Consider the following 17545-nt stretch of genomic DNA (forward strand, 5'->3'; position numbering starts at 1 on the left):
CCTTAACCCTAAGCATGACAGGACTCTTCAGCAAATTCAAGTAGGCTAGTTCCCTAGCCGCAGTTAAGAAACTGGTCAGTAGTTTGTCAGACCACTCTTCTGTGCTGTTGATGCAGGCTGTATCCATAGCAGCGGGACAGGAAAACAAAGAGCTATAAATCCTCTCAAGTACTGCACATCAACTATTTTCTCCCCAGTTTTTATTCCACTAACAATTAAGACCATTTCTCAAGCTGACAGCATCCATTATGGGAAATCATAAACCCTGGAGATTTAAAGCACACACACAATGGTCCAGGAGAGGAGCCGGGGACGCAGTATCAGGAACTCAGATACCGAGTCCAACCTCCATGTGTGTTGCAGACTTGCTGGCTGGCACGGGGCGAGATCCCTTCCCTCTCTGCCTTACGTCTTCCTGCAACCTTCACCTAGCCTCCCCGTCCTGCCTGAACCAGCGAGCAGACCACTGTGTATCAGACCTCAAACAAGACAACCCATTGCACATTCCCACATCTTGCACTTCACAAGTTTCTAAAAATGAAGTCAAAACCTTCTCCATCCAGTTTTACATTCCCTACTGCTGACTATAAACTGCACAGTTGTAATTTCATGGGGGGGACCATTAAGTTATATGATAATAAAAATAAGTAAAGCAAGAGATCCATCTTTGTTACATACCATTAAAAAAAAAAAAAAAAAAAAAAAAAGAGATGACACAAACTGTTTTAAATAAACCTTAGTAACTGAAAATAACTCCTACAGCAATCTTACCACAACTTGACAGTAAGAGCACTGAATTTTAATTTAAAAGCTTTAGGCATCTCAGTCTTTATTTTTGCAAGCCAACAGTGAATTTAAAATTAAGTCCATGCAATGACACAATTCCTGTAATTTTTCCTTTTGAAAGTTGACTAATACAATTAAAGATAATGTTTAAAGTTTTCTGGAAGCACTGGAAGCAGTAATGGAGGGATGACATTTAGTAAAGTATAACTTTATCCCCATCTAAAAAGCCAATCATTAAAAGATCTGAGAAGGCTTCTCCTTCCTCAATCTCACATTAAACCCTTATCTCAAATTCAGGAGCACGACATTTTCTTTGTATTGGTTCCCACCTATAGCACCTTCTGTATTAGCTAATTATGTATGTTTATAAAATTAATTCCATAGTCAGTCTACTACAGTTCAACTCTGGTGAACACCGCGCTGCGGGAAGAACATGCTGTCAGAGGCAAAGGACCAACTTTTAATGCAGTTCAGAGAATTTATACAAAACAAACAAAACCCACAAACAAACAAACCAACCAAAACAAAATAGCCCCCACAGGACTGACATGATTTTATTTACACTGGTGAGAAACTCAAAGTGAAAAGGAGAAAGGAGGAAAGGATAGAGACTGGAAACACTATTGGAAAACCCTGTGCCCAATCCTGCAGGGCTCTACAAAACACACTCTAAGAACAAACTTGGATGTCAGAAACAATAAAAAAGCATAAGGCACACTGAGATCACAGCAAGCCGCCTAGATTCACTTCACTGTGGAGAGCCCCTTGCTCTGCCAGAGACTGTTGGAAGGAATAATCAAGTAAGATTAAATCACTACTACTTTTCAGCACATCAGTCAACGAATCCATTATTTCTGGGAAACTCTTGCAAGTTTCCCTTTACAAACATGAAAGCTAGAACCAATTTATTTCAAAAGATGATTGCTACAGTACCCAGAATCTGCTTATTATCTACGTGCCAACCATAGTCCCTATCAGACTTACCCACTACACTAAAAAGCACCCAAGAAATCATATCTTATTTAATAAGTAGTCTTAGAAACATCACATGTGTGCCAAGCTATGACGGTCAACATTTTACTGTGAACTGAAAAAAACCCACACAATCAAGAATGAACTGCATGAGCAGAAAAATTAATACCAGGTAGTTAGTATTTTTAAAATACATATAATTAAGCCCATGCAAAATTTGTAACAGATACTCATGGCACAATCACAACTTCCCTCCATGTTGCTGTATAGTATTTTCACACAGTATTTAATTTTCTGTGGCATTTTCTTGAGGGGAAAAAAAAAAAAAAGGTGTTTACAAGAGGATGAATATAAATATGGAGAATTTAGCAATGGGCATTGCATATGAAGACATGTTCCCTTTCACTGTGTATAAAAGAACCAACGCGGCAGGAAAACAAGATGTAACTCTGTATCCCTGTTTCCAGCAGCAGTGTCCAATTTGTATCAACAGACATGGTGTATTTGGAATTTGAAACCCCCAAGTTACCATGGCAATGCAGTTACCTATCTGTGAGAAAATGCAGGTTTCACTTTTTTATTTCCAGTCTCCATTTAAGATTGCAACGAGGAATATAGGTTTCAGCACTTACGGCCATGCCTCACGCAAGAAGTAAAAGAACAGATTTCAAAACACAGGCAATGTACATAAAAATTACAAGAAAGTTGCACTAAAAGCAAGGCTCTAACTCCTGCTTTATAAACTTCCAAATCCTGCAACACTGGCCGTAAGGGGGTCAGAGTTATTTCTAAGTCTTGCTGTTTCAGAACTGATCTTGCAGTCTCCCAAGCCAACAGCAAAACCCCAGCCTGCCCATTGAAACAACATGCCCCTTCTTCCTGTTGCACTATACGGTAGTGCCAACAACTGAGAGAAAGACACGGAAATGATAAAGTAATAAATAAACAGCTTAATGTCTTCCTTCTGTTAACAAGGGTACCACCCTTCCCTTTTTTTTTTTTTTTAATTAAAATCACAGAAGTGAACTCTTTGAATGCTCAGCCTTACTGAGGTAGCTAGTTCACTGTTTATCCATCTTCCAATCAAAGAAATCTCTCGGTTCAGCTAAGCACAATTCCCTTTCACGCACCCAGGTTCTCCTCCTTGGCCTTATGCAAGATAAAGAATTAGCTCCCTCTGGCATTCATAAATACTATGCACAGCACATCAGCTATTCTGCACAGACACCTCAGCAAAGTACTTTGTGTAGTTGACTATCAAGTAAAACACCCCCCCTTCTTTTTAAGAAAATTGACTAAAGAAACTACCGGAGCTAGGACATGTCAAGCTAACTGTATTTCATAATTTAACTGATCACCACAAAAGCTTTCCGGGAACCAAAAAGAGTCAGAGTGCTCTGCAAAACAAAACAGAGTGTGGGACAGAAAGACTGTGCACAAAGTCAGAATTTATCCTCACCTCCCTGAAAAGTGTCTGACAGATTAGTGGGACTGCTACATTAAAGCATTTCTAGAACTGTTTCGGTCAATCAAACAAACAAAAAACCAACCTTCGTTACTTGAACTCTGTAGAACCATTACATTGCACTAGCATCCCCATTTTCTCCAAAAGGCCCTATACCAAATAAAGAGCACTGGACACAGGAGTGTTTCAACTTTATAGCCTGGATAGCAGGGGTAGTTTTAGGTGCAGGTCCCTCCTAAAGCAAAAGCTCAGACACACCGTTCTGTCCCTCCAAAGCTAAGCAATTGTTCTGCACTATTCCGCATGCAGAAGAAAGTATAAAGTTCTTGTCTATTGTGCCACTACTAAAATAGGAGTCAAATTCTTGTTCAAATGGTATTAGACTCTGGGAGAAAATGTATCTAGTATGATTATGGTAGCAAACAGTGAGTCAGGATTTGCTGGTGCTATTCCTGGCTCTATCAGTAACCCACTCCGTGCCTACAGCCAAAGCACTTTATGGGGCCTTTGTAAAAGTAGGCCGGTCACTAGGCTATTTTACAAGATCTGACTGAAAAAGGCTGGGAAGGCCTGCAGGAGGGGGGGATGTATGATCTTTTTTTATACTATTCTTTCATTTTACAGAAAAGTTTATATGAAAACTTGAATAACACACTGAAATCCACATATTCACAGGATGCCAGGCTTAGGCTCTCTCTCCATTCAAGAGGCTGACTATTCTTACTCAAGATTAATTTTCTCTTGCATCTGAACTCTTATAGCTTCAGGGTCAATTTACTGATTTTGCATTGATTTTTAAACTGCCCCATCTCCATTCTTATACTGCCTTCAAACAATTTGTCCTCTACAATGGTAAGCACCCTTATAAAGAGTTTAGGCAAACAGCAAGAGTTTATGAGAGTTATTAAGAGTTTGACTGGAGCTGTAAATCAAGGCCTCCTATAGCCATATGTATATAAAGCAAGGAAAACTGGTTTTCCAATCTCAAACTAGCAGTAATTATTTTTGTTATTTTAGGACTACACATCACCCTAAAAAGAAACAGATTTCTTTCCAAATACGCTGAAATTTAACTATTTAAATGCATCAAAACAGTGGGCCTACAAGAAGGCTGTTTAGTTTCCCTCTCTTTCTCTACATGAAACTACTCTTCTTCCATTAGCTTTAATTTTAAGACTACAGTACTTTCTATTCAGTGACAGATGGGAAAAACCTAAAACAAAACAATCCACTCTCTCCCCCCCCTTCAAAAAAAAAAAAAATTCTAACCAATCCAGTAAATATCCCTCAATTCTGAATGATGCAGTGGTCAATAACTTGAATGACATCATATAATTATTAACATGAATCTCAACCTAAGGACACTTGTCCTTTCAGTGGAGCTTTAGAGAAAAGACCGTTTAGCAACCGACACAGGCTGAAGACTAGTTTTTTTGCAGGATCAGATTTGGAAGCTGGGAAGCTAGATTACACACAGATAAAAGATGAGGAGTTACAAGCAACAGATCTCACACTGACTGTTTTCGCCAAGGGGAATCATGTTAGCATTGTAAAACTGATAACAGAATCTCTAGGATGACAGCAGTCATGAGGTCTTTCACAGCCATGATTACAATTTATACCAGTTGTTGATGGAATAAATAACTTGGTATTTGTGTCCTCCGATTCAAGGATCGGTGTAACTAGAAGATCCTTCTTACTCCACCATGAGATCCTGGCTCTTTGGCCACATAAAGGACATACCCACCATTATTATATGCATTATCCTACTCAACCCAGCTTCAGTAACATCTAACAAAGAGCAGAGCAAGGATGTTATCTACACAGCAGCCCACCAAGAACAACAAAAAAACCCAAAGTGACACACCACACAGAAATGCCTTAGAACTGAAAGCCAATAGCACAAATATGCTCAGAGTATTTCTTCTGCCCCTCCTCTCTGGTGGTTGCCAAGTACTATTTCAGGGCAACCAAAGGCCCTCTCTTTTGGCTGAGTCATGCCTTATCTTGCTATCAACTCTTCACAGTTGTCCAAGAACTAGCTCTATTCCAAGACAGGAAAAGCAGGGAAGAAAAGCCTGTTCTTCAAAGTCTCACAGGCCTCTCCAAAAAGAAGCTGATCCTTTACTGTACTGGACGGGCAACAGGGTTTGGAGGTGTCAAGAATACAGAGCTGGGCTTCCCTTGCCCTGCAGGCTTGGCGGCTGAGGCACGCACCTGCGATTGTCGCTGCGCTCACCGTGTTCCGAGAGCTGCAGAGCTGAGGACGTGCTGCCATACCTACCGCTAAGCCACAGCACTGCACTCAGGGGACCTAAGAGGTCTTCGCGAGCCCAGGGGTGTTTCGCTGTACGTGACTTTCACATGGTTCTGTGGGTAAAAGGCTGCGACTGAACAGAGCAGGGCGAGCGCCGGCGGGCAAGGGCTGAGGCTGCCCTCCCAGGGAGAGGGGTTACCGGGCAGCGGGCTGCCGATGGCGGCACCAGGGAGGGCTCTGCCACCCGCCGTCCCCGCCGGCGCCCCCTCGGCGAGGAGCTACCGACTCCTCCCCACCGAGCAGGCAGGGCGGCCCCGCAAGGTCACGCCGGCGGCCGCGCCAGGCCGCAGCGAGCCCTCCCCGCCCGCGGAGGGGCCGGGGTTGGGGAACGCCGCCCCTGCCGCCACAGCCTTCAGTTTCCGCTTCCCGACATGGCTGCCCAGGGCCGGGCCCGGCCCCGCCACCGGCCCCGCCTGGCCGGGCCGGGAGCGGGGCCCCGTGGCAGCGAGGGTGCCTCCGAGGAAAGCCCCCGGCCCGGCCCGCCCGCCGCCCCGCGCCCGCCCGCCCCCACGGGGTCGGCGCCCGATCGGGAGCCCCCGGCGCCGCCGCCACTTACTGAGCTCGTCCTGGGCAGCCGCGGCGGCCGCAGCCATGTTGCCAGCTGGGGAGGGAGGGGAGGCGGTGAGAGACGCGCCGCAGCCGCCCGGCCCCGGCCGCTCCCCGCCCCCCGCCCCTCTCCTCCGCCGGCGGCTCAGCACAGGCACCGGGCCGGCGGCCGGCTCCCTCCTTCTCCGCCGGCTCCCTCCTCCTCCTCCTCCTCCTTCCTCTCCTCCTCCCTGCGGCTCTCCCCGACGCCAGCCGCAGCGGGGGACGGCGGAGTCCGGCGGCGCCCGCCCTCCCGTCACCGCGTTTATATTTAGAAAGAGCTGAGCCATCGTCCGTGCCGCCCGCCCCTGCCGCGCACACGCACCGGCCCGCCGGCGCCGCTCGGGCGCGGCGAGGAGCTGTACCGGCCCCCTTCCACCCGCTCCCCGCCCGCGGCTCCCGGTGGGTCCCAAGGAGAGGGGCGGCGGGGGGCGGCAGACTGACCCGAGTCCGCGCTGACCTCCATGGCAGCCGCGGCGCCGCCCGCGCTCTCCGCAGGGGCGGAGGAGGGAAAAGCCCGGGGAGCGGCGCAGCTGCGCCCCCTCTCGGCGGCCGGTGCCGCCAGCAGCTGGCGGGCGGCGAGCCCCGCCCACTGCCAGCGCAGCCCCGCCCACTGCCAGCGCAGCCCCGCCCACTGCCAGCGCAGCCCCGCCCACTGCCAGCACAGCCCCGCCCACTGCCAGCGCAGCCCCGCCCACTGCCAGCACAGCCCGGCCCTAAAGCTATTTAGGAATTATCTTTTTCTTTTTAAAATAAAATAGTTCAATACCACTGCTGCCGAGCTATTGTAGTCTAAAATCATTAAACTGGCATTGTAAAATGCCTTACATGCTGTTTTGGGGTTGCTAAGACTGCGGGGGGAAGGCGTAACCACCACACAGCATCTTTCTCCTGAGCTCATCAGTGCCACGTGTAATCTCGAGCGTTTTGGCAAGACGCTAAAATAAGACACCCCTGGAGTATAACTGACAGCAGACAGTGTGGCGCCCATTTGCCAGCTTTTTGAATGCTGCCTGCAGATGGCATGGGGTCAGCTGGTGACCTCTCACTACAGCTCCAGAGCCGTTTTTTCTGACAGAAGTGATCCCGAGGTGACACAGTGTCAAAGAACTAGCTTCCTTCTCACTCAAAAAATAAAAAAAAGGTGACAAATGGCCATGGAGAATTTGTTAAGCTGAAGATCTGAGGAATGGAACATCAGCCTCCGATGCTGAGAGGCTGGACTCTAACAAGCTGCAAATAGGTGGAATTTTTAGGAAGCTGATTTGGGCCTCACCCATCTCTCAAGGAAATTATAAACATTTATTAATGCAAAAAGGAGACAGACAGAGGAGGCTGGAAGTATAAGACATATACTCATTTCTAGCAGAAGAACAGCATGTGTTCTCTGACGAGCTAAGTATTTCTGTAATAGATGTTTCCAGCATCAAGCATAAACCTGATTTTCCTGGGAAGGGTCTAGTAATGAGGAAACGTTCCTCCCAGTTACACTGAAGCAGAGGTGCAGTCCTTGTTTCACAACAAGTCTTTGGTTAAAACAGACCAAAGGCGGCAGACTCGCTATAGCAGCTGTGAGGCCAAATGTCCGCTTTAAAGGACTTTAACATCCTTTGCCACCATCACCAAGAGCAGCCGCATACGCACCAGGCGAGGGCTGCAGCAGCAGTGTGACCCACACACCTCCCGCGGGCCGTGCGCCGCCCGGAGGGACGGGCGAGTGTTCTGGGGGCGGCCGGTTACACCACGCTGGCCTGGCACAGGACAGGCAGCGAAACCCCGGCCCCGCGCGAGCGAGCCCAAATGAAACACCGGTCCGGGCGGCCTCTTCAAAGCGGCTCCCGGGACGAGAGAACGAGCGGCACCAGCCTGCAGGAAGCCGGGAAAAATCGCGGCCTGGCCAGACCGCGCCCCCCCCCCGGCCCCGCTGCCCCCCCCCCGGCCCCGCCGCCCCCCCCCCGGCCCCGCCGGGCCCCCCCGGCCGCGCGCGAGGCGCCTGCGCAGGGGGCGTGGCGCGGCGGCTGCGGGGGCGGTGGCGGTAGCGAAATGGCGGCGGCGGCAGCGGGCGGCCGGGCAGTGCCGGCGCGGTGGCGGCTGCTGCTGTGCCTGTGGGTGTGCGCGGCGCTGCTCCCGCGAGCGGCGCGGGGTTTGACCGAGGGCTTGTACTGCGGGCGGCGGGTATGCTACGAGGTGCTGGGCGTCAGCCGGCAGGCCAGCAAGGCGGAGATCGCCCGCGCCTACCGGCAGCTGGCCCGCAAGTACCACCCCGACCGCTACCGCGGGGAGCCGGCCGAGCCGGGCGGCGGCCCGCAGGCGGCGCACGAGAAGTTCCTCCTCATCGCCACCGCCTACGAGACCCTCAAGGTGAGAGAGCGGGACAAGCCGCCGCGGCCGGAGCCGCTCCGGTAAGAGACAGTGCGGGGGGGCCGCCCCGGGCGGGCCGGGCGGGGCGCGCGGCGGCGGGCCGGGGAGCGGGGCGGGCGGCAGGCAGGCAGGCTGGGCTCCGGTCCGCGTCGCGGCTGCCCGCGCCGCCGCGTCCCTCGGCGGTCTCCTGTCGGCAGCCGCGCGGGCAGGTGCGGGGCCGGGGCGGAAGCCGTCTGGGGCGCGCTCCGCGCTCCGCTCGTTTACCGCTTCCCTGCCCTGGGCAGCGAAGTTACGCAGTCGCGTGTGGCGAGAAGAAAAGTCGCGGCTTCAGGAGAACGCTGAAAGGTGCGTAATCCCCGCCGAGCCTCACGTGCGGCGTCTGTGTCTGAAGCGTCCATCAAAAGATCCTGCTTGAGCACCGGCGCTCTGCCCGGCCTTGGCCGTGCGCGGCTCGCACTCCCGAGAGAGCCTCTCGAGTTTGCACCCCACGGCGCGCATCGCGGGTGGCTCGGCAGCTTCGGCTCGGCACTAAGTGTGCACTTAGCAGCCTTGCCCCCTGCCAGCCGTCAGGGAGGGGAAAAAAGAAAACCACAAAATCCTTCAGTAGCGAGCCCAAGAGTGCAGGGGGGAGGATACAGTCCTCTTGACAGTTCCTCCGTACTTAGGAGTTGTCCTCTTGACAGTCACTTTCTATTTAAAATGAACCAACTACGCTTTATCTTGAAGGTATATATTTCAGCAAAAAACTAACAGTGACTTGGAGCAGCATGGGAGATCTCTCAGGGCAAAATATGTGTGGCTTGGCAAAGATGAAACTCAGAAATGGAAGAATGACCTCTTGAGTGCTTCAAGGCTGCAAGGGAGAAAAAAATGAACTTTTTTGAGATAGAAAATGAATGCAGTTGAGGCTGACAAAATTCAATTTTTCATCTCTTAATTACATGGGTGAGAATGAGAACAATGAGGTTTTGAAATGGCCTTCCATTGGGTAGATTCCACAGTCCTGTAAGCTAATTCTAAAAGATTTGTGTAACAATCTCTTAATAGGTTCTTCATCTGAAAAGCTTTTCCTGAGCAATATTTATTAACTCTAGTTTATCTGGACTGAAGTTAAAAATACTTATGTGGATTTCAGTTGCCTGTCTTTATTTCAGTATTAAATGTCTTCATGCAGTGTGTGTTTATGCATTTAAGACCATGTATGTCAGATGTCTGTGGACAGATGAGTGTGAGAACAAATTAATTGAGAATATGAGAAAAGGATCAAAGATTTTCCCCTGTGCTTCATACTCTGGTTGGGCTATTGCCAATTCTATAGCAGCATGGTCATTAATGAGATGTAAAACACAGCTATAGCTGAGTAAGTGAAAACAGGAGTCTGAACCTATGTGTGTTTTTTGTCTCATCCTGTAGGATGAAGAAATGCGTAAAGATTATGACTACATGTTGGATCATCCTGAAGAGTATTACAGGCATTATTATCACTACTACAGCAGGAGATTGGCACCTAAAGTGGATGTCAGGATAGTGATTCTAGTTGCAGTGTGTGCCATCTCTGTGTTTCAGGTAAAATTTCACGTTTATGTGGCACTGCTTATTGAGTTTCTGAATGGGAAGAGAAGTATCTGCAGCCCTTATAACATGCCAGGTATCAAACAGTGTCAGTGAGGAGGCCCACTCCTGTCTGCTGTGGTAAACTGCTGTGTGGTGTCCATAACAAATCTGAAGTCAAGATCTACTGAGCAGAGTTTTGACTGCCCTTGGTACCTTGGGCAAAAGTAGAGATAAGTTTCTTTTAATGGTAGGGTATTTCATAGAGAGAAGTGCTTTTCTAAGGAAGTTACTTAGTTCTTCATGGCAGACTCAGAATAGCCTGTTCCTGAGCACAGGCAGGACTAGTGCTCCAAATAAGCATGTGTCAGTTTGTCAAGCTGCATAAATAACTTTTTAAAGAACAGTCTAATTGCAAACTAAATTTGAGACTCCATTCAGATGATAGGACTGCCTATAAGGAATCTACTAATGTGTGAATCTTACGTTGCAGCATATTTTAAACACCATGATGAAGTCTGGAGAGAAGTGAATTTGGTTCAGCAAAGCTTGCTCTGAAGGTGGTAGATCCAAGGTCAAGAAAACAGCCTGTTTTAGATATGAGCTTGTGCTGTTGCTGACAAATACTTAAGTGGAAGATGCATAACTCTTTTCTTAGGATTTTTTATATTACTGGTTCAAAGCGTCATTAAAAATACACCAAAAGTTTAAGAGATGAAGATACAGCTTATTCTGTGGTGCAGATAGCTCACATTTTAGTGGGATATTGGAATTTAAAACAAATACGTTGATCAGAATTTGAGCACTTGGAATAATAAATTCCAATGGCATATGCAGCCAAATACTTAATTTCCCTTCATATGTACTTCCAGTGGCAGAGTTTCATTTCACCTCTCACTACTTTCTTTGGCTGTAAGAGGAGACACTCACTTTTCCTGCAGTCCAGCTGCAAGGTGATTGCAATTTCAGTGTAAACTGGTTTGCCTCTCTTGCTTTCTGTTGTTTCTGCTTCTTAACCTTTGTTCAGGTTGTATAATGTGTGTATGTCTGCCCTTTGTCTTGGTGAATAGTGTGAAATGCTGCTTTTTTTAGAAAGTTGCCCCAGTAAGACATGTTCACCCCAGGCACTATATTTCTGGTTTGTTGTTTGGAGTTTTTTTCCCCTCTTTGAAATTCAGAAAGGTAGCTGGAGATTAGAGAGGGATGTTGGATCTTGTGAAGTGAATCCCGTCAGACTAATGAAATTGTAATGAACTTAATCCATGTTCGGTTAAGTAGTTTAAATGGGTAACAATTTTGTAATGAAATGTTCATGTACCAGCTATTTCATTTATAAATCCAAGGGAGTTTCTGAGACTGGCTGGCACAGCCTAGCATTAACCTTCAGGAGACTACCATCTTGTGAACAAAACCGATCTCAACAGTGTTTCCTTGTCATTCCTTATTGCCGTATATTTGACTGACATGTCTATTTATCTATTTTTCAGGTGCCTTAATAAGTTTGGAGAAACAATTAAAGCTTCTGTAATACTGCAGAAGTAGTACTGTTAATTCCAGTTCTTACCCTTGATGTAATGTAATTGTGGTTAAAGGTGTATGATAGTATTATGTTTTTTCCTGGCAAACCTCCAAATAGGAATATGTCTGTGTAAAAACATCTCTTTTACTTTCGCTGTTCTTCAATTACAGTTCTTCAGCTGGTGGAGTAGTTACAATGAAGCTATCAACTACCTAGCTACTGTGCCAAAATACCGTATACAAGCTACTGAGATTGCTAGGCAACAAGGTTTACTCAACAAGACTAGAGAAAAAGGCAAGAACAGGCGGTCTAAAGAAGAAATTCGTGAAGAAGAGGAAGAAATCATCAAAGACATTATTAAAAACAAAATAGAGATAAAAGGCGGTTATCAGAAGCCCAAGATATATGATATCCTTCTGTTTCAGATCATTCTTGCTCCTTTTTACTTGTTAAAATACATAGTTTGGTGCATTTGGTGGATTTATTGTTTCACTATTAAAGGGCAAGAATATGGTGTGGAAGAGAAGCTGTATATCATACGAAGGTACATGAAAATGTCTCAATCTCAGTTTGACAGCCTAGAAGATCATCAAAAAGAGATATTTCTTGAACGGCGACTGTGGATACGAGAAAACTATGAGGTGGGTAGCTCTGGTAGAAAAACTAATGTTGGTTATCCAGCACTCCCAGATTAAGAACAGCTCTTTTGAGAAGGTGCTTGAGTTGGAGCTCTGTGAACCATTGCTTCAATTTTAGCTATTGCTTTATGAATTAAAAACTGTTAGACAACCACTTGGTATGTTTTTTTCAACTTCTTTTGCTTATGGACTGGTAGAAGAAAGCTTGCTGGACACACGAAGGGATTTGCTCAGTCAGGGGACATCTACCTGTGACTGTTAGGGAATCTGCATCCAAGACTTAATTGGATCTGATGAAAGGCTTTCTTGTAACAGTGTGGTATGACAAAGTTATTACAGTAGGTTAAGACTGTTTTCTAAACAGTAATAATTTGTAGTAAGAATTACCTGGATCATTTGAAACTCCTATTTCATTAGCCTTCTAAGCCATTAAATTCCTCACTTGTTTGTTTTTTTTAACTATCCCTTGATAGTTCTTTGCCCTTTGGTGGGACAGGGATTGTTCTTGCTGTGTTGTGTACCTACTCAAGTAAATATGGCATATGAAATACTATTGGGCACAACTGTGACTCTTTCCATAGATACTTACGGAATAGTCCGTATGAAACTTTTTTTAAGCTTTCTGTGAGAGCAGTGAAAGAACGTTAGGCACAGTGTGGAATCTGCTATCCGGAATGACTTGGGATGCTGCGGGAGGGGTGGCAGATTGATGAAACACACTTATTGTTCCACAGAAGCTCATCTGTAGGCCATCTGGGTGGGAGGTTTCCAGAAGAGAAGCAGAATATGAGCTTGGCCTGCTTAAGGGGAAGAGATACTGCTGCTGCTCTGCCTATGCTGGGAAAAGAAATGGGATGGTGACAGAACTGCCTTTGCTGCTGGCAGGGCACCAACAATAAGAGAATGCTTCTTTAAAAGTAGGCAGCAATGGATTAGTCTGGAAACTTGAAGAGGAAAGTAGTAAAATTGATGCTAGTGTAAGGAAAGGAGTAGCCAACAGGTACATATACACATTGAATTGTGATGGGCTTGCTGGAAAACATGTTACTAGTCAAAGCAGATGTTATATGGAAAAAGTAGGAAAGGATGGATATGCTGCTGTAGAGAAAAAATGACATATTTTGGGATCCATTCTCTTTCTAACTAGTGATGGGTTTTTTTGTTCACTGAATATCAGAGAGATACATTTGCCAGAAGAGAAGTCTGTTCAGCCCAAATGCATTTGTGGTGGCCAGCAGTTGATTTTTTAGTGAAGAATACGTGAAAGTTGCACCTATATAGAAATATTTATCAGTATAATTTGCAGCTTTTGAACTTCCTGAAAAAGAAATGTTGTCTTTGTAGGTAATTGCTTTAATTAGTTTTTCTTTAATAAACTTACCTAATCACTCTGTGAATGCATTAAAACTTGCCATCTGGTCATGAGTTCATCAATACATGTAGAAGATGCGTTTTTTTGAAGCTATCCAGACAGCTGCTGGTTGTTGTATTATTGGAGATGGAGAACAATCATGCTTCTCCCTGAAAGCTTCTCTGTTTAATCATTGGAGATGCCTGTCTGCGTGTTGTTCTTTTAGGATAGGTAAGACCAAGAATTCAATAGATGGGTACATCATGGAGCTCTACAATGGTATTGGGTTTTTTTCCCCTCTGTTACTTTCCTAATTATTCCTAAAACCTGTGTGATCACTGAAGGTTGAGCTGGTATATTTATGAAGCAATCTATAATACTGTTAAAATCTTGTTCATGCATAGCAGAATCTTACATTTAATTCCCTTCCAGAAAGAATTCAGATGACATTGAGATGAGACAAAGCTTTATGGTATTGAGATGTACACCGCTTGTATCTGCGTAAACTGCCTCCAGAATAAAAATGCGGATGCTCTTGCCTTTTAGATACTTTGCTGATAATTGTAGATTTCATCAGTGACACCATTTCTTGAGAGAATGTAATTACTTATTACTTCCAGTACTTAATGTAGAGATATTATTAACTTAGTTGAGAAATTTTAATTAGGATTAAAAAGTTCACTAGTGGTATTCTATCTAGACAATGACTTGGAAGTGGGAAAACAACTAAAGTGAAGAGCTGAACTACTGCATTAAACAGTATGTGTGCTGAGAAGAGACACAAAATTTATCTTTCTGAGCATTAGGAGTTCTTTACAGTAAATTTTACTGTTGAATTCATGAGCATCTAGTTCTATAGCAAAAAGTTTGTGAGCTTGCAGCACCATCTTACGGGGAGGTAGTTCTGCTCTCAGCAAAAATGCAAAGCGTCTCAAGTACAGCCAGTAGGCTCCTTGGCTGAAGGTACTCCTGCACTTCATGTTGGTCCAGGCCTGCTTCTGTGTTGCAGTTCAGTCATCTCAAAGAACAATAAGGTGGTGAATGGTTGAACTATGAATGCTTACAGCACCCTTGAGATTCACTTAAGCTGTTTCCTCAGCCTTATAAAAACTTTTGTCTGTCAGGTCTATAAACGAGAACAAGAGGAGGAGTTAAAGAAGAAGATGGCCATGGATCCCCGATGGAAGAGATATCGGCGGTGGATGAAGAATGAAGGGCCTGGAAGACTGACTTTTATTGATGATTGAAAGTTGCTGAACAACATCTTTGCTCATGTTGAAAGTTATTTGCAAAACTTTTCACTACATCATTCAGAGTTTTGTTTGCTGTGACTCAGCAGTGACCTAAAACTCAGGAATTATTGAATCAGGCCTAAAAATAATACAGGTTTACCATTTTTATAAATCAGACCTATTAAACAGGCTCAGCTCAATGTATATATGCCATTTACTTGGGGATATCAGTGTGACATTCATTATTCCAAACGATGTATCTTCTTTACATATTTCATATTATCAGTGGAACTATAAATTTAGTCTTTCTGAAAATGTTTCTAGATCAGTCTTTGAAAGTCCTGGGTTTTTTCCTCTTAAACTGCAGGCGGACACTGGAAATGCTTATAAAGGCTTTTGAAGCAATGTCTATTTTCTGTTTTCCTCTTCCCCCTACTTTTAAATCTAGTTTCTAAGGTGCCAAATTGTTTTTGATGTAGACAATATGGGGATTATACCAGAGTTCTCTTGCTATTCTTGTGCCAGTTGCAAACTAGTTTTGTTCTTTGAGGGAATAAATGATGTATGAATGATCGTTGTGATGTAAACAAGCCTTAATGCTTTGCTCTACAGTGTGATCCATGAAATACTATGTTTAGATCTCTTGCCTTTGTTTTTTTTATCTTTTATGTTGGATTGTAGGTTCTTGTTCAGAACAAGGATACCAGTGAATATTAGTCTACTAAATGTGATATTTCTTTCACCAAAGTATTGGTAAAAGGGAAAATGACCCTTTTGTTAAAAGGGGCAGTTTAGATGCCTTATGTAAATAGAAGTTTATGTAATAGATACTGAATTTGTTTTGAGTTCTGAATCTAAAGTATTCTTTATTTCTTCTGATCAGACTTCAGAGTACTTAGAATAAATAATGCACAACAGTATACTATGGTTTCCTTTGTAATTCAGCCCAGGTCAGAGTTTCCATGATTTGCTGGTAAAAAAGGGATTCTGTTACTGTTCAGGAATTCTACTGGCAAAGGGGCAGGTGGGAAACATAGAAGCCTGATTTGGCTGTTTTATCACATCTGTGAAAGCAAGTTCCTCAAAGTGTTTCCTGCTGAAAACAGTGATAGGTTAGCTAGCTTCTGTGGAGGTAAGCTCTTGAACTTGCTACTCCTGCTGAAGTCAATAATAGCAAAAATTTTAAAAATATTTTTGAAGCAAGACATTTCTGATTCTGCAGAAGACAACCTGTCCTCATTCTTTGCAGAAGAGTTTGTTCTCTATGCCTCTTTTGCTAGCTTATCTTTCACTAATTCTTGGAATGTGTTCTCAGTTTTCTGTTTAAAATAATGTGTATTCAAAAGCATGTTAGAAGTAGTATGCTAAATGGTTCTGTATGCGTTAGTAAAATTGAAGAGGAATTGCAAGATTGTCCTTTATCTCTGCTGCATGTACTGTAGCTATAAACTTAAATACAAAGTAAATTAATGGTCAATTCAAATTCAAAACTTGTTTAAAAGGGTGTCTAGAATAAGCTATGCTTGTTTTCATGAAGTAACCTTAGGGATGCTGCAAAGATGAAGTGAGATACCTTCACAGCTTCATCCCCCAAAACAGTCAGCTTGAAAGAGTGAAAGGGGGAAGATTAAGTTGCTGAGATAGAAACAAAGGGAATAAGGGTAAGCATGAGTAAAATGGTGTTGATTATTAGGTCAGACAGTTATATCTGCAAAAGAACCAGGCAAGTGCATGCATGAGGATCTAAACCTGTGGCTGCAGTTTCACAGGCTAACAGCTCTGCTCTTGCCCTCATGCCTTGTTTTGCTCCATCTTTCCCCTCCCAACCCAAGTATTGGGGTTATACAAATAAGCAGTCAAAACACAGATCTGTTTTCCCTTTTTGCCTAGGTTAGTTCTGATCAAGATTAATTTCCTGATCTGACACTACAGCAGTAGGGGAGGGGCAGTCCCTGGGGAGGACAGCACTGTGTCTGTTGGCAGCAGTGGTGTCTTGTCTCTGTAAAGCTGTGGTCTGATGCTGAGTGAGTGGAGAAGGGAAAGTCAGCAGGTGTTGTACGACCTGCTGGCTGGAAAGGAGCTGTTATGCGGGCTCACCTTGGAGCTGACTTTTCTCAACATAAAAGCCCTTTGAAAATAACCAGATGCAGACATAAATTCATGGGCTGCAGCAGAAATTTGCTGGGCAGTGACACTAGTCACATCGCCATAATAAAGGATACAAAAAACCCTGTGTCTCTACAAAACTGTCAGTGTTACAGTGACACATTATCTGAGGCTACTGAGCAGTTCTAGCCTAACATCTCATTGTGGTTCTAAATGGTGTCTGTTTTCTGGGCATAAATTTTCAGGCCCTATTTTGTCTTGAAATGAAGTTGATAAACCAATCATATACATAAGAAAAAAAAGCAGGAGTGGGACTGCTGAGGGTTACAATACTATGCCTAGTAAAGCCCATGTGAATTTGATATGACTTCAGAGAAGAGTGCTTGCATGAGCAAGTATTGCTGGTACTGAGTATTAGCAAGATCTTTGTGTGGAAAAGCATGGCAAGGTAGCAGCATCTTTGAGAAGAACCACTGTACTTCCTATCAGCTTTTTTCAAAGAACTGTATCTGTTTTGTAGCATGTATGTATTTTCAAAAATGTGGTGTGTATAAGGTGAAATAAACATTTCACTCAGTACACAAAAGGTTTTCTATTTCACACACTGTGACCACCACGATGAGGCTTTGATTGAGGCTCAAGCATCCCGTGTCTGGTTAGTC

At 44.9% G+C, this 17545-nt stretch overlaps 2 protein-coding genes across 3 annotated transcripts in view; one reads left to right on the forward strand and one right to left on the reverse strand.

The window, feature by feature from the left end:
- Positions 1-6673, reverse strand: part of ECPAS (Ecm29 proteasome adaptor and scaffold) — a 66623-nt gene extending 59950 nt beyond the window's left edge. Inside the window, exon 1 of one of the 2 annotated variants that reach the window (XM_074932552.1) lies at positions 6570-6673. In XM_074932552.1, coding sequence (XP_074788653.1) covers positions 6570-6591 — 22 coding nt within the window. In that variant the 5' untranslated portion in view covers positions 6592-6673. Of the gene's footprint in view, positions 1-6096; positions 6269-6569 lie in introns of those variants that run through there. The other variant, XM_074932551.1, reaches the window with a different exon arrangement.
- A 1489-nt stretch (positions 6674-8162) lies between these two features.
- On the forward strand, positions 8163-17426 carry DNAJC25 (DnaJ heat shock protein family (Hsp40) member C25). The gene is made up of 4 exons (XM_074931446.1): positions 8163-8486; positions 9900-10052; positions 11727-12197; positions 14670-17426. The coding sequence occupies exons 1-4, from the start codon at positions 8169-8171 to the stop codon at positions 14790-14792; spliced, it is 1065 nt and encodes a 354-aa protein (XP_074787547.1). The 5' UTR covers positions 8163-8168; the 3' UTR covers positions 14793-17426.
- Positions 17427-17545: the final 119 nt, after the last annotated feature.

The sequence above is a fragment of the Athene noctua genome, chromosome Z (genome assembly GCF_965140245.1).
Source record: "Athene noctua chromosome Z, bAthNoc1.hap1.1, whole genome shotgun sequence".
In the NCBI taxonomy this organism is placed as follows: domain Eukaryota; kingdom Metazoa; phylum Chordata; class Aves; order Strigiformes; family Strigidae; genus Athene; species Athene noctua.

Bases quoted from the DNA above. Each gene is read 5' to 3' on its own strand.
- DNAJC25 (XM_074931446.1), top strand. From the start codon at position 8,169: ATGGCGGCGGCGGCAGCGGGCGGCCGGGCAGTGCCGGCGCGGTGGCGG. The intron at 10,053-11,726 runs GTAAAATTTCAC...CTTCAATTACAG, and splicing joins GTGCCATCTCTGTGTTTCAG to TTCTTCAGCTGGTGGAGTAG. The intron at 12,198-14,669 runs GTGGGTAGCTCT...TTTGTCTGTCAG, and splicing joins GGATACGAGAAAACTATGAG to GTCTATAAACGAGAACAAGA.